At 43.5% G+C, this 14,654-nt stretch overlaps 1 protein-coding gene across 9 annotated transcripts in view; it reads right to left on the bottom strand.

Annotated features, from left to right (window-relative positions):
• Positions 1-14,654, bottom strand: part of CHL1 (cell adhesion molecule L1 like) — a 139,601-nt gene that overhangs the window by 49,649 nt on the left and 75,298 nt on the right. For 6 of the 9 annotated variants that reach the window (XM_055806609.1, XM_055806610.1, XM_055806602.1 and 3 more), the window contains 3 exons: positions 10,752-10,941; positions 8,629-8,734; positions 6,797-6,987 (listed from right to left, as the gene is read on the bottom strand). In XM_055806609.1, the coding sequence (XP_055662584.1) occupies positions 6,797-6,987; positions 8,629-8,734; positions 10,752-10,842 (388 nt within the window). In that variant the 5' untranslated portion in view covers positions 10,843-10,941. Of the gene's footprint in view, positions 1-6,796; positions 6,988-8,628; positions 8,735-10,751; positions 10,942-13,673; positions 13,836-14,654 lie in introns of all 9 variants that reach the window. The other 3 variants (XM_055806604.1, XM_055806607.1, XM_055806605.1) reach the window with 1 other exon arrangement.

Below are 14,654 nucleotides of genomic sequence, written 5' to 3' on the forward strand. Positions count from 1 at the left end.
CAGAACTGTACAGAAATATAGCAAGTCCCACCAGGAGACAGTGAAAAATCATGGTCTCAGTGCCATCAGCTGCAGCACAGACACTCGTCCCAGCGCGGGCCCAGATGTCCCCTCGGGGTCTCACTGGGGGAAGTAGTGACCTGAACCCAACCGTTCCCCCCCTCCAACAAACACTTGAACCGCCCCAGGTGCTCCCACGCTGCTTTGTTTTGCTTAGTTCATTGTGAAAGACATTGGAAAACGTTGATTTTTCCCCTTCAGTGCATGACTTTGAGCGTTTTGAACCCTTGAAGTTTTGCAAGAGAGGAAAACTCAACTTTTGTGATAAATTCCTGAGCCCAACCTTCCGACAAGTGTATCTCCTTGCTGGGGTCCCATCAGTCTCAAAGGCTAGAAAAAGAACTGCACTGAATTCTGCGTGAGGAGATTTATTAGAACCAAGAAACTACTCCTACATTAGGCTTTGGCTCTTGCGCATTAGTCTTCAGTATGTATATGTAGCCAGAATTTCTATTTGTTTTCCCAGTGTTCCTCTGTTTTAATTAGTGGATATTCCAGAATCAATCACTACTGATTTGTGGCTGATCACAGAAACTATCACAGTTGAATTAAGCTCGAAAGTATCATACAAGATTAATTGTGCCATGAAAGTGTTTAATACTGTATGGAGTTATCAATGCAGCACATGGACACTGTAAAATTTACAGCCAATTGATCTCTTTGCAGCGATACCATTAAAACTGTCACGTCAATCTTTCATGCAATTCCCCACACACGGATATAATGAGAGAGGACAGAGGATCCAGCATAGCTCCAAGTGCTACCTCTCACATATCCATAACACAGGGGAGAACAACATTATTTAATGACTCCGACAAAGGCTCGCTGAACTGCCAGCAGGATGGCTCTCATGACACAAGCAATCAAGTGGCATGGATGAAACTGCCATAGGGAAGATGAAAAACTGCACACCTGACTTCTGTTACGGAGACATCTTCTAAAAGCCCACTGTGACACGTAAAGCTCTCAAAACACTCTTGGGAAGGGCTTCGCTGCCCAAGTATTACTTCCTGACACGGCTGCACCGTGAAGGCTGTACCACACTCCAGCCCCAGAATTTCAGTGCTTTACCAGCGTGTAAACCCTGGAAATGGAAGATTATCAGTGTCCAGAGTCATTTGTGCAAGGAACCAGGCTCTGTTTAATCCCTGGGGTGACTCAAAGTTCAGTGAGTGAACTGTGCTTCGGATTAGGCTGAAATACCACTGGCAAATTAGGTTGGCCGAGAGAAATTTCAGGAAGGAGCCTGGGGCACCCCCTCCTCCTTCTGAGCTGTTCAGAAAATGCAGCGTCTCAACAAAAAGCAAACAGGAGGGAGATCAGTACATTGCAATATCAAATCTAAAATTGAGTTGAGCAGTATGGATTCAGAAATACGACAACAAGTTGGGGTGCTGCGGTCCCCAGCAGGGCTGACAGGTACCGACCGGCACACTTCGTCCTGCAGCTCAGTTTTTGCCCTGCTGCTGGCTACGGTGACTCCACACAACTGTGACTGTATCCAGTGTGGCAAATTATACCAGTTTCTATGAGAATGGAGCCCATCCAAACGGCTGTTTCACACGTTTCTGGGTGAAGCGTTGAGAAATTTAACTGCAGGAAAAGGGTTTCTCCAGGTAACTGCAGAAGTCCTTGAGAACCCTGTGTCTGGTTTCTACCGGTATCTGGTGTAAAATGGGAGCCAACTCATGGCAAATCAGCAAGTAGGAAATATTTTGGGAAACTCTTGTTGGAAAACATACACCAGGTCTGTTTTTATAACCTTCTCTGCGGATTCTGCTGGAGATGTGTCCTGGGCTAGATGGACACTTAGCCTGACCCACCATGGATATTTTTTACATTCTTCTATGCAAATAAATCCTTAAAGGATGTAAGAGCGAGGGTAAGTGGGAATAGTCAATAAATGTCCATATCCTAGAAATTCCCAGCTCCTCAGACACCTTAATTACTAGCTGACTGATTTGTAATACACGTCTATATCTTGTGTATTCAACACATCATATCAAAGTATCTTAAACGTGACTTGCAGCCACTGACCACATAAGTTGTACTGAATGCAGTTGCGGCAGCTTCCAGTACTCATCTCAGTGCATCAATTGATATTCTGATCCATGTAGCATAAGCAGTAGTTAAATCTGTAATTTTCATTGCAGCCTTTGAACTGTTTATGAGATATGATCCTTCTTATTTATGGATTTTTTTAATTGCTGCATTAAATTGAAAAAGTTAGGAAAGTCTAGCTGTCAGGAAGACTGTGGCTGTCAGTCCACTCTCTCGGAGAAGCTTTTATGATGGATGGATGGATGGAATGGATGGGTGGATGGAATAAAGTGATGGTCTTATTTTCTGTATAGATCTCTATCGCCTTTTCCAAAACAATGGTTGCTGGCAACAATCAGAGTGATCCCAACAATGCAGATGGCCAGAAAAGCTGTCAAAGGTTTGGGACACTGGTTTAGGAGGCAAGAGGTTTAAACGTAATTCCCATTGTCTGCAAAGTCTCCCTGAGTTCCTCTCTTGTGTTTCCTCTTCCATAAAGGGAAGACTGAACACGTTCACAAAGCGTGTTACTGAGACCTACTATTGTAGTATTAGCACAATGTCTCTTAACGATTTCAATGATTTCACAATATTCAGATCTGTTGGGGGTTTTTTGGCTTTTTTTTTTTTTTTTTTTAAATATTAACACATGTTTTGCTTTCTTTGGGAATTCTAGAACTAACATCATTGGCATAGCGCTGGACAGTTTTATGTTTAGGCTATGTTCCATCCTCAAATCTTCAGTCTTTTGGAGCAGCAGCTTTGGAAATACGAGCATAAATCTTAATGCAGTCTTTTACACTACAGTTAATTAAAGAAGTCTAAACTGTACTACTTCTCTCCTTCCTCTGGCATTGGTCCTACTCAGTAATTCAAGCAACAGATTCCCTAAATACAGGAGGAGGGTAGCTGAAGTCTGTGTTCTCACCATTTAAATTCATTTTCATGCTGCATGTATCTTGTAACAATCTGGACTTTGTAAACCATGGAAACATATAAGAGATCCACGGACCCCATTCTTCCCCACTCTCCTTAATGTCATCATATATAGGGGAGGTGTGGCATTTTCATTATGTATGTGAGATTTAATGATCATTTCTGCTGACATTTCTATTGCTTTCCTGGAACGACTACTGTGAGTAAACAATCTTTTGTTCTCCTTTTCAGCAGCAACCTTACAGACCCAGTATTCTACTACTCAGTGTAAATGTAATTTATGAAAAAAACTGGCCTAGTCTGACTTGCTAGGTTTTTCTTCACTTCATTGGCATAGTGACTTGCCAAGTAGCTTACATTTTACTTGAATACAGCTGGCAAAGCACTACCACCTCTGCATCATTATCATGAATGCATGTAGTGATCTCACATGTACCAGTCTCTGCTTCAAAACCTGTGGGTGAATAGAGGTAATTCATCCCAAACTCTTCTGTGTCAGTGACTGCCTAATTTACATCGGATCTCTGCACCAGCAGCTCTCTTTCACTTGACCACAGTTGTAGACTATCCAGCACTTTAGAAAACCAAAGGTGTCTCTCTGAATCCTGATTGAATTTGCAGCATCTACATTGCCCCATTAAGTGAAAAACTTGATGGCAGAAGAGTGTGAATAAAAGTAAATGTGCTTTAAAAGGTTGTGGGAGTTTGGTAAATCCCTCTAATGTATTATCTGTACCATTTACTTATTTTCTGGATTTAGGACTTTGCGTGTATTAGCACTGAAATTTCTCTCATATCTGATATCAACCATGTTTGCAACTTCTCTATTAATTTGTTGCTAACTACCCCTAGTATATTTAATATCTAGTCAAGCTAGTATAGACTATTTTTCTTTAAAAGCAAAAAATATCTGCTCTGAGTACAGATTCAATAATCCCAGACACAGACATCAACTCATCCTGGTTTTACATTTTTAAGCAATTTCTTTAGTTCAGTAGCAATGGAGTATCAGAACATTCTGCTGCTGGAGGTGACATACTTTCACTGAAACATCACACTGAGGTCTTGACTCCTCTGAAAATTAATGAGTCTGAGCCATTTTGCTTAAGAGAAATCGTATTAACCCCCACTGCCCTGGCCAGAATCCAAAATGAATAATTATGTCCTGTCTAAAGCTCTGAGTAACTGCGTCACTCTCCTGTTCCCGCCTGAAACTCCCGTTGACATCAGCAGCACTGTCCTACCTGTGGAGCCAACTTACATCATTAGTTCAATAAACTTCAACTCACTGTCCTAAAACTTTTTGCAGTTCTCCTCTGCTCAGGAATGCTATTCTCCTAAAGCAACTGCAAGTTAGTAGAGACTAAACCATACAGCAATAGCTGTAATCTTGGTAATTCTTCATCAAACGCAAAGCTTCTGCATTAGAGAATACTATGTAATACAGTGCAACATTAAATGAATTTCCCAAGGGGGGAAAAAAAAAACCCCAACATAAAACTGTCCGGAAGAAAAATAAATCATGTCTTTCATGAGGAGCACTCCTAAAAATACATTCAGATAGCATCCTTAGGAGCCCTCTCCCAGCCCCTGCAATGTGTCTTGTTTTCAACGTGACCACAGCACCACGACTCTCCCACCCCCTGCTATGTCTACAATGCTCCTCAGGATTATTTCCTATGGAGAACACATGACAAAAATGATTATGCATGTTTCTCACAGCCCATTTCATCCGTGTTGACTTGTTAGAAGTAGGTGTTGTAGGTAGCCATCTCCTGTCACTGCAAAGGCTGAGAAGACTGTGGAGACACCCTCTGTCACGTGGACGTACCAATTCCACATGGGCAAGTGCTTTCAGATCTCCTAACACCAAAATATTGTAGGAACCTGGGAATGCAGGATCTAGTCTGAAAAATAATTCCACTGCACTGCTGATTCTCTGCTTCTTCTATGCCACCCAACTACACCACACAGTCTGCTTCACTTTCTCATCCTGCTCTGTGGTGGAGCCAGGGAAGTTCCTCATCCTTCCTACTCATGCTAGGAAGGTTCTGTTTCAAGTTTTTCTCTTCTAATTTCATACATTTTGATCCTGAATTTAAGACCAATTGTGTGTTCGCCTTCCCATGTTACTTCCAAACTACAAGTGCCTAAATGCGTTAGTACAAAGCCAGTTGTATCAATGCTGTCCTAATCAAGACCTTGAACTGGGTACCAGTAAGTTTCATCCCACTCCTATAAACCTGGTCCTTGAAATCACCCATTTCCCCCTCTGCCCTCCCTCTGTGCTAAGGATGGAAGGGCAAGTTTCTAGGATCAGTCACTGTCACTACTATGTTTTTGAGCTCGTTTCTCATTCCATTCTACGCCTTTAATATTCTCCCCATAAGTATTTATACCAAACCCTGAATGCTACTGATATCAGCCTAACGAACGCACAGTTGACTGGATCACTTCCCCTTCAGCTTTCAACCATCTGCATCGGTTTCTATTTTGCAGTAATAAACTGCTATTTCTTCTGTCCTTCCCCACAGCTTCTGATTTCATGTTCCTTGCTCTGAGATGTAGACCAGATTGTCCTCCCAATTTCTGGGCACTCAGTCACGGCTGCCAAGCTGAAATATTACAGTCTTATGATACTTAACAGCATTTGCTTTCCAATAAATGTTTGGAAAGCGAAAGCATCACATAATTCCTAATCCTTTATCAAATAGACTTCTCCAATATTAGACAGATCACTAAATTTAACTCCGGAGACCCCCCAAACTCACAAGTGTCTTTTACATCACTTCCCCAAAGTGACCTGACTCAAACCAATTTTGTTTTCTTCCTATTCCTTTATTACCCACTACATTTTTAATATATTTCTAACATTATTTCACGATCTATGCCATCATTGCTACCTTTCATGAACAGCTAATACCTTTCAATAACTGTACTGCTGTTAAGACAGCTACTCTGCCATTTTTTCTGCTATTTGTTTTCTCTCTTCAAATATTTTAATTTCTGTATTGTCAAGATGTGCTGGCATCAGCTCACAAACAAATTGTCTCTGCTCAGATTAAGTAAAGAATTTACCAGACTGCAACTCTCATCAATATTTATGCTTTCTCCTTTACAGAAAGAGAAAAGAATTAGAAGTGGAAGCATCACAAGAGCAAATAGTGTCTCTAAACAAATATGAATCAGAAAAGAATTCTTATGGGTTTTAGGGCAAAGGCAAAGCAAGTGCTTTATAAAGGCATTTAAATAGTAAATCAAAGCAAATAATAATTTTCTGTCATTGAACATTCAGCTCTCCTGAGATGGCTATTAAAAAACTTATACTAATTTACCCACTAACCCACCCTCTAGAGGCAAAGTGGGATAGACGATTCTCAGCAAGGAAAAGTAAATAAATGTTTTCCAAACTAATGTTTCTGGGAAAACATATACATAATCTACCCAATTGACTTGTATTAATTAGAGTTGGTGAAGGAGTGTCAGTATCAGCGCTTGGAAACCTGTAAGGCGTTGATAATCCAGTGGTTCTGTCTGAAATCCTGCATTCAGATTTGGTTTCTGCCCTCAAAACCAGGAACAAAATAACATAATGCCAGGGAGCACACAGACTGTTTCCTTCCAATAGTCATTGAATAACAAACTGTGTGTGTTTTACCATACACCAGCCCAGAAACTAGTTCTTTCCCATTTAATCTGAGGAAACACAGTTTTTGTATTAAAAAATCCAAACCAACCAAAGCAAAGTAAAAGCCCTTACTTGGAACAATTAGCTCAATTTCTTCTGACATGGCAGTTCCCAGTACATTGGATGCAAAGCAACGGTATTTCCCTTGAAAACTGGTGATGATTCCACGGTTTTGAATCACAAATGTTCCAGAGTTGTTAGATGCAACTATCCTCGGGTCAGATAATAAATCGAACGGTTTTCCATCCTTTGTCCAGTTAAAGCTGAAAAATAATACAGGTGTTACAAAGGACAGGTCACAGAACAGAGCACACTGTGGTACAAAACTAGTGGTAAATTGGGTCCAATAGTGTACTACTAAAATGAAAGGGAAAAATTGATGTCAAAGGAGAGAGTTGAGTGATAAAATGACCACTGTGCTCCTATAACTTGTGTAGCTACTGGGCATGTCTCTCCTATCGGACACTTTACATTTGGATAACTGACTGTGACATGAGATCAGAATACAAAGCTTAAGGCAAGGGCAATAAACGAGAGAGACTGTCTGTGAAAGCAAGAGCCACACAGTGAAAGGAAGCAAAGGTTTGCAAAAAAAGCTCCTTCTGTAGGAGAGTTGGTACTTCTGACCGGCAAGAACTGACAGGAGCTCTTTCCACCATCTACAGCAGACACCACGGCTCAACCCGGTGCAAACTGAGATGACTCCACTGAGTTTCTCCTGGTCTTGACATAGAATCACTTGTAGCTTTGATGCTACCAGGGTGTGATTCCGATGAATGCTGAAGTACTGGTCATAGTTTATCTATCTGGAAGTCTCAGATGGACTGAGATTGGGCTAAACTGATCCAAAACCCAAGACTGTTGGAAATTACAGTATAACATGCATTTAGTGGAAGACGTACCTTTTTCAACATTTTGCAGTGTTTTAAGAGAATACATTAATGTCAACAGAAACTTATTGTTTAGCACCTCACTAGTATTGGCAAAACTGCCTTGTTACAGTATGGAGGGGAACACAGGTTCCCACCGCCTAATCAGCACTACCACATTTAAATATACCAGAAAACTTCTCATTGATCCACTGAGAAACAGTGAAACAAAGGAGTTTGTTACTATGCTACAAATCTCTGTTCAGAGCTCAATTAAAATGATAAAATCATCTTGATATAAAGTAACAACTGCCTTTTTAAAGCAAGTTTAAATTATGTCACAGAGAAAGAAGGGAAGGATTAAAGTGTAAAAATGACATGCAAACTAGCTATTAATTTAGCCCATACATCAGCCAGTGCCAAAGTCTCAGGAGGAGCTTTTACTATGTTATTATTACATTTTCGTTAATCACATTTTCATTACAAATCTTTTTCCTTTTTACAGTGGTGTAAAACACATAAAGCTTTGGCTATTTATTTGAGTAACTCCTTATGTGTATATCTGAAACCACCACAGACATGATGATGTTAGGTACAGACAAGGCATCTGATAAAATGCAAATGTGATCTCTGAATACACGGTTTCACTGGGTTGGTGGTTTTAGGGTTGCTGCGGAAAAGGCAGAAGGGCAGCTGGGACCCTTTGACTACCCTTACACACCTCCTATCTTTTGCAGCACAGCCCAGGCAAGCCTTTTTAAATCACGGGGTGAACGTAGCACATGGTAGAGAAACAAAACATCTCCTGACAAGAAAAAGGCATGCTGCTGTCAATTCCCAGAGCAAGCAGAAGAGAAGGAGCAACAAAAGCTGAATGACCTCAATGGAAATGCAAACCTTATTGTCGCCTCACGATGATGAGCAGGTCACTGCACCTCAGCTCTTCCTCCCCTCTTCAAAACCAGAACAATGTTTGGCAAAGGTTAAAATCGAAATTAATTGCTGCTTGGTTCTACAGGTGAAAGCAGTACTCACGTGGGCTGTGGGTTTCCTCTAGCTTCACATTTAATTGTGAAGTCCTCATCAAAAGGGTAGGCAACCTGGGTGTGAGACTGCTCCGTGATTGTTGGAAGCTGTGCAACTGAACACAAAGAGGTACCGGGTTACAGCACCATCCCAGCCAAACCGCACTCTGCTCAGGCCCTTTCTTGGAAAGGGACAATGTCAGGATTGCCAAACTCCTGCAAACGGCTGCTCAAACAGAAACCCCAAAGGATGACAATCATCATCTTCCTGGCATCGGCACTGCTCTCTGCGCCCCCAAGTGACCAATGCCATGGCCTCAGCAGGCAGGGGACAGCTCGGCAACATGCACCGCGCTCCGCCAGCCGCCCACAGGCATCGCCTGCACGCGAGTCCACGCATGGCCAACCCACCCAGGGCACGGGAGGGCTGCAGCCATGCTAAAGCTAAAGCCAAAGCCAACGTGTGGGTGTGTGGGCCGGGGAATCTATTCAGTGGTGGTCAATAACCAGCTTTTTAATCCAGGCACAGCTATACACACATGAAGAAGCAATCTGCTTTCTCCATCCTCGATAGAATTGCCAGGAAATCCATCGACTGCAAAGATGGCTGAAGTCCCCCTCCGGGGTGCAGTGGGGGAAGAGCTGTTTCCAGTCACATGGCCACACAATGATATTTCACTATTTTTTCAAAGGGCATTACAGTGTTGTGAATGTCTGTGTAACAGAGCCACACAAGGGTAAATGCCTCCTGCGGTGGAGCTGGCGATAACAGGAACACCACATCCGTATAAACAGCCAGGAAGAAAATTCATCTGCTCTTTGGTTTCTCTTTCAAGACCAGGAAACTCAAAGCTGGAGCAAAACGTGGTGTCTTGCCATACCATGTGGTCTCAAAGCTGAACACTTCGAAGCCCACCAGCTTCACTGATCAGACATAATTCCTTTTTATTAAAATATAAAACGCTTCATTAAAGCAAATTAAGGGCTAGGTGGCTCCCCTGTGTAGGTATATAAAAGCAGTGGATGCCCAGACACTTTGCCCCACGCTTCACAGTCACAGCTCCCCTTGTGCTTTATTTAAACACAAGGAGCCACTGCGGTACCTTCCTCCAGAAAAACCTTCTGCTTCCAAATGCTGTTAAACAAGTTTGGATAGCTTTAGAAAAATACCCTGGAAACCTGCTTGGTTGCCTTCTCCTTTGCAGCCAGGGCTACTGGCAGACCCCCAGAGTGCTAACAGCTCATGGCAGGTCCGCTTGATGCCCTGAAACTGGCCCGTGTCCTACTCTGAGGCTACAGCACCCAAAGCCCTGCAAAGAACCTACATTTCTTTTTCCTGAGGGTTATTTATTTGTTTTCCCCCACTGTCATTCTTAAAACCCAAATATTGCTGCATTTTGCTTTGTTGTGGTTTCCTGCCCCCCAAAAAGCAACCTGTAGTTTGCAACCCTCCTGATCCATTTACATTGGAAAAAAACCCAAAGCCTGGGAGGTCTGGGCTGTACTCCAGACAGTGGGGTCCACTGGCTTTCATTGCATTGTCCCCCACGAGCTTCATCCCGTATTTTACGCGTGTCCTGAAACCACACCAACCATGTAAAACAGGCAGTTTGAATGCATCGCAGCCGGAGAGGGATAAAGGAGGCGCTCCCCGGGGCGGTATGCAAGGCGTAGGAAATACTTCTCTGGGGACTAATGTATGCCCTGAGACATACACCTGCTCCTTTTTCAGACCGAAATGGCAGGTTGCAAGACAAGTAAGTAAGGGTATCTGTACATCAAACAATCTTCCGGGAGATTCAGAGGCAAAAAGGCAAAATGAGGAATTTATGTGAAGGACAAAACCAAATCCTCAGAGCTAAGCAGTACGTTGGATCACAAACACCAGGTATATTTTATTAGACAAGTTTACTGCTATGCTTAAACAAGTCCATACACAGTAGCTTACATTTTTATCACATCTGAATTTCCCAAAGGCCATGTTCTGGCAGAATTAAATTCAAAATGGAACAACTGTAAAGCAGGATTTAATTTTTTAGTTTGGGGAAAGGTAAAAAAAAAAAAAAAAAAAAAAAAAAAAAAGAAGATACCAAAACAAAACGGCAAAGTGTTCAGTAAATAGCTACAACTCACCTGATAATGGTATTTCAATAGCTGCTGCCAAACTCAATACAAAGAAAAACAGGCATATGGTGATCCCTTTTGTGCTTAATAGCATCTCCATCACTCTTCTGTAAACAAGGAGTCCAAACAGAATGAGAGATACCTTATGCTTCCTCTCACCGTCACTTCAAATCAGACGTAAGGATGTGAAATGGAAAGTCTAGCAAGGAGAAGAAACAGCCGTATCAGCTTATAATATTAACTTAGTTTTAACAACGTTACTGAATTAAAGCAATACTTCAGGATTCGCAGCTAAACTGCAATTTGCAGTTAAGTGGTAGAATTTCCTCTCCTCTCTTCCCACCCCCTGGATTCGGGAAGGTCCTCTATTAAATTTTTGATAAAAAATACACGCACAACAGTACAAATCCATTACAGCACACAAGTATAATTATTTTTTGTTTTGCAATTAAAAGTAGGGACAGTTTAAAATATGGTATATTTGTAATCATTCCAGTTCATAAATTTTTCTAATGAGAGTTGTGTAAGTTGGAAAGTAATGTAACATCCTAATGAGAGAAATGTGGTAGACTAATGACCTTGTTTGTAAATCCCATATGTCTTTTATCTTTTGTTTATGCTTAAAAAAGGATACAGTCTAGTTCAGTTCATTAATAAGGACCAAAGCACGAAACCTTTGCCTTTCCTCTATAATCTCAAAACTACTATAAGAAGGTTTTAGACAATCCATTATACATCCTTAGGTTCTGCATTACAAGGCAAAAACGTCAGATGGGTGCCAAGAGGAGAGACATACTCAGCTCTAACAAGCACTTAAGTGTAACACACAGAGGAGTAAAGGAGAGAGAGTTCTACAAATGTGGGTGTACGGAGGATTTCAGTTGTCAGCATCATTCACAGTACCTCAGTGAAATATTAACCGGTGTAAGATGCTCTCTACCTGTGCACCTAACACGTAGCACTTAAGGGACCTCAGTCTCAAGAGATTTTAGACCTCAGTTGTCAAGATAATTTTGCAAGAGCAAATTTTCAAGACAAGGCTACTGTGCTGGAGGCAAAGACAAACCCGCCAGCAGCCCAGCCCTGCACGGCACCACGAGCTCCAATTCAAGCGCCCAGCTCGCAGGCAGAGCCGTATGAGCACGGCAATGGATTTCCAGACTAAGCCTGGTTTGCACACAGCTCTTGTATCTTTGCACATCCCACCCAGTTAATCCACGGATCAGAAAAGCAATCCCGGGATCACCGAGAGCAGTTGGCATGTGGGGGCAGGCAGGAGGTGGGACCTGGGCAGCACGCCGGGGATGCTCGCCCTTCCCCAGCACAGCTGCCTGCAGCTGGAGCGGAGACAGCGCCGAGCCACACAGCCCACATGCTCCAGTCCATGGGTTTTTCTCCTGATGGTTGGTTTGCTGGACCGCTACAAAACACAGGCATAAAACAGAGATCTCCCGTTTACCCTGCACACTCCCTCTTCATCAGCTCTCGGAGACGAGCAACAGGTTGTGCTGTGTCCCCTTCTTCAGAGTCTTTAGCAGGATAATTTCTGTCCATGTGGTCTCCAGTTCATGTGGTCACTAGTTCACAAAAACTTTCTTGAAGTCAACGTCTTTGAGACCAAAATTACTGGGTGAAGATTGAAATTGGCCGACAAGGGGACGTGAGACAGATTCGATAATCGCATAAGCTTCATTTGTTTAGAAATGAGGCTAAAAAACAGATGTCTTGTAAGTATCTCGGGCACCGAGGGCTCGCTGATGGAAGAAGCTGACTAATCTGCTTAGTGCCTTGCTCCGCAGACGGGGCTGGCACAGAAGGGCACCAGCAGGGACGAGGGACCTGCTGGCTGAGCTGCCACCCCCAGCCTGTGTCTGGGTTCAAATCAGGCAGAATCGGGCAACATCAGTAAGCGCTGGTTTGTGGCAGTCGATACTTCCCTCATTTTTATTTCTCCTAGCTCTAACTTGCAAGCAAGAGACCTTTCCAAACCCCAGACCAATAAAACCTGGAGGGCATCATAGCACAGGGGGGTGCCCACGACCCACAGCCACCCCAGCTACCTGAGTGCTGCACTTCTGTAACCGCAGCACTGGGCTCTCCTACCCTGCCTTACCTGGTCTTGGCAGATGCTTAGCTCCAGATCTGTGTCATCCATAGTAACACAGCTGCTCTGACAGCAAACCCTCTAGCCACACAGCTGCAATTTAGGCTCATCAAAATCTGACCAGTGCTGCTGCTTGCAGATGGTGCATTAGTGGTGGCGAAGCCCTCTTCTCCCCCCATCTGCTGACAGCTCCCGGGACTGGAGCAGCCCGTGTCAGGATGCCAACCAGAGAAAGGGGAGCTAAGACAACAGGAGGTGTGCAGCTTGCTAAGGTTGCAGACTGAGGAGTAGGAAGTTTCTTTTTATATGACTGATATAAAGCATTGTATAGATTCAGATTAAAATCAAGAAAAAACACCAAAACAGCTTGATTCCTTAACCAAACCCATTAGCTCAGACTTTTTTTTTTTTTTTAATAAAGCAACAGAGAGCAAAGAAGAAATGTACTAAATGAAAAGGATATCCTTTATCACGTGATATGACTTGCCTCTGCAGGCTGCTTTAATTAGTTGTTCTGTCTAGCGCCTCACTCTTTTTCCCTGTGTTGAATACTAATGCAGGGACCGACAGCACCAGCATTTGGAAGCAGCGAGCACTTGGGGACTGATGGCGCTGGACTTGTGCACAGCAGTTGGATACTTCCAAAGGCCGCTTGGAAATTTCCCTGCAGCTGCATTTAACCTCTGCCACTTTATTCTGTGGCAGTTTCCACGAGGTACAGTCCTGGGGTGATGTGAATTAAGCAATAGTATCTCTGCAGAAGTATTTACCTAGTGATAACTATCCAGCAAGACAAGCCTCCCATTCACGCGTTATATAAATATTACCCTTAATAGAGTGGTGGAGGCGTTATCCTGGCTGTGCCGGTTGTGACAGCAGTTGTTGGGGAAGGCTAACACTTAATGCACGTCTCCATCGGTTGTTCCTCTGTGCCCTGTTCTGGGCAGCGATCGTCGCCAGCAGACGGACAGCTGAGACATACGTCCTCCCTGCAAGGAGACCTGCGTCAAGCGATTAACCTTATTTAAGGTGATGTATAGACAGGGCTGCCAAGCGTTAGGCGTTTAGTATGGCTGTCACGTGTTTAGCTGTCCTACCAAGCCTCAGGCCCACAGCTCAGCTGAAACTGCAGAGTCCCTGATTAAATCACTGACATTCCCTCCCACCGCCAGCACCCAAACAACCTCCAGCCCCTTCCTAAATGAGCAATATCAGACATGCCCCAAACCCCCACCCATCCCGGCACTGAACACAGCCGCCTACCCAAACTTCAGGCAGCGTGATCTTTCACTCTTATGATGATTAAAGTCCAAACCAAAATTTCTCATCTTGTGCCAGTTCCTAGAAAATGAGCAATTTAACTGCTTAAGTAATTTGGAGAAATAAATGAGGGAGCTGCGCAAGCACTTGGCAGCTACGGGCAGGTTTCGGTCTCGCCGGTGCCAAAGCACGGCTCTGTCCTGGGGTCCTGTGAGCACCAGCAAGCAACTTGCAAAACCCTGGGCTTTGGTAAAAACACCAGCCCTGCTCTCCGAGGCAGTGTGCTGGGCCAGGCCCAGAGCTTGCTGTGGACCCCTGTTTTCTCCCAGGAATTCCACATCCTCCTTTGTTCTCACCGGGAGATGGCTGCAGCACCCCTTGCACCAGGGAGGGAGGCAGAAGATTCCTGATGAGAACCTTTCCTCGGCACAACAGATGAGCATGTATCGCTACAACAAATGTTACAATAAGATCCCTTCTCTCCCTTTTTCTTTTCCCCCTCCTCCCTCCTTTCCTATCTTTATGTTAGCTTTTCTCCTCCTCAGGCT

This window comes from Falco peregrinus, chromosome 5, assembly GCF_023634155.1.
Source record: "Falco peregrinus isolate bFalPer1 chromosome 5, bFalPer1.pri, whole genome shotgun sequence".
In the NCBI taxonomy this organism is placed as follows: Eukaryota; Metazoa; Chordata; class Aves; order Falconiformes; family Falconidae; genus Falco; species Falco peregrinus.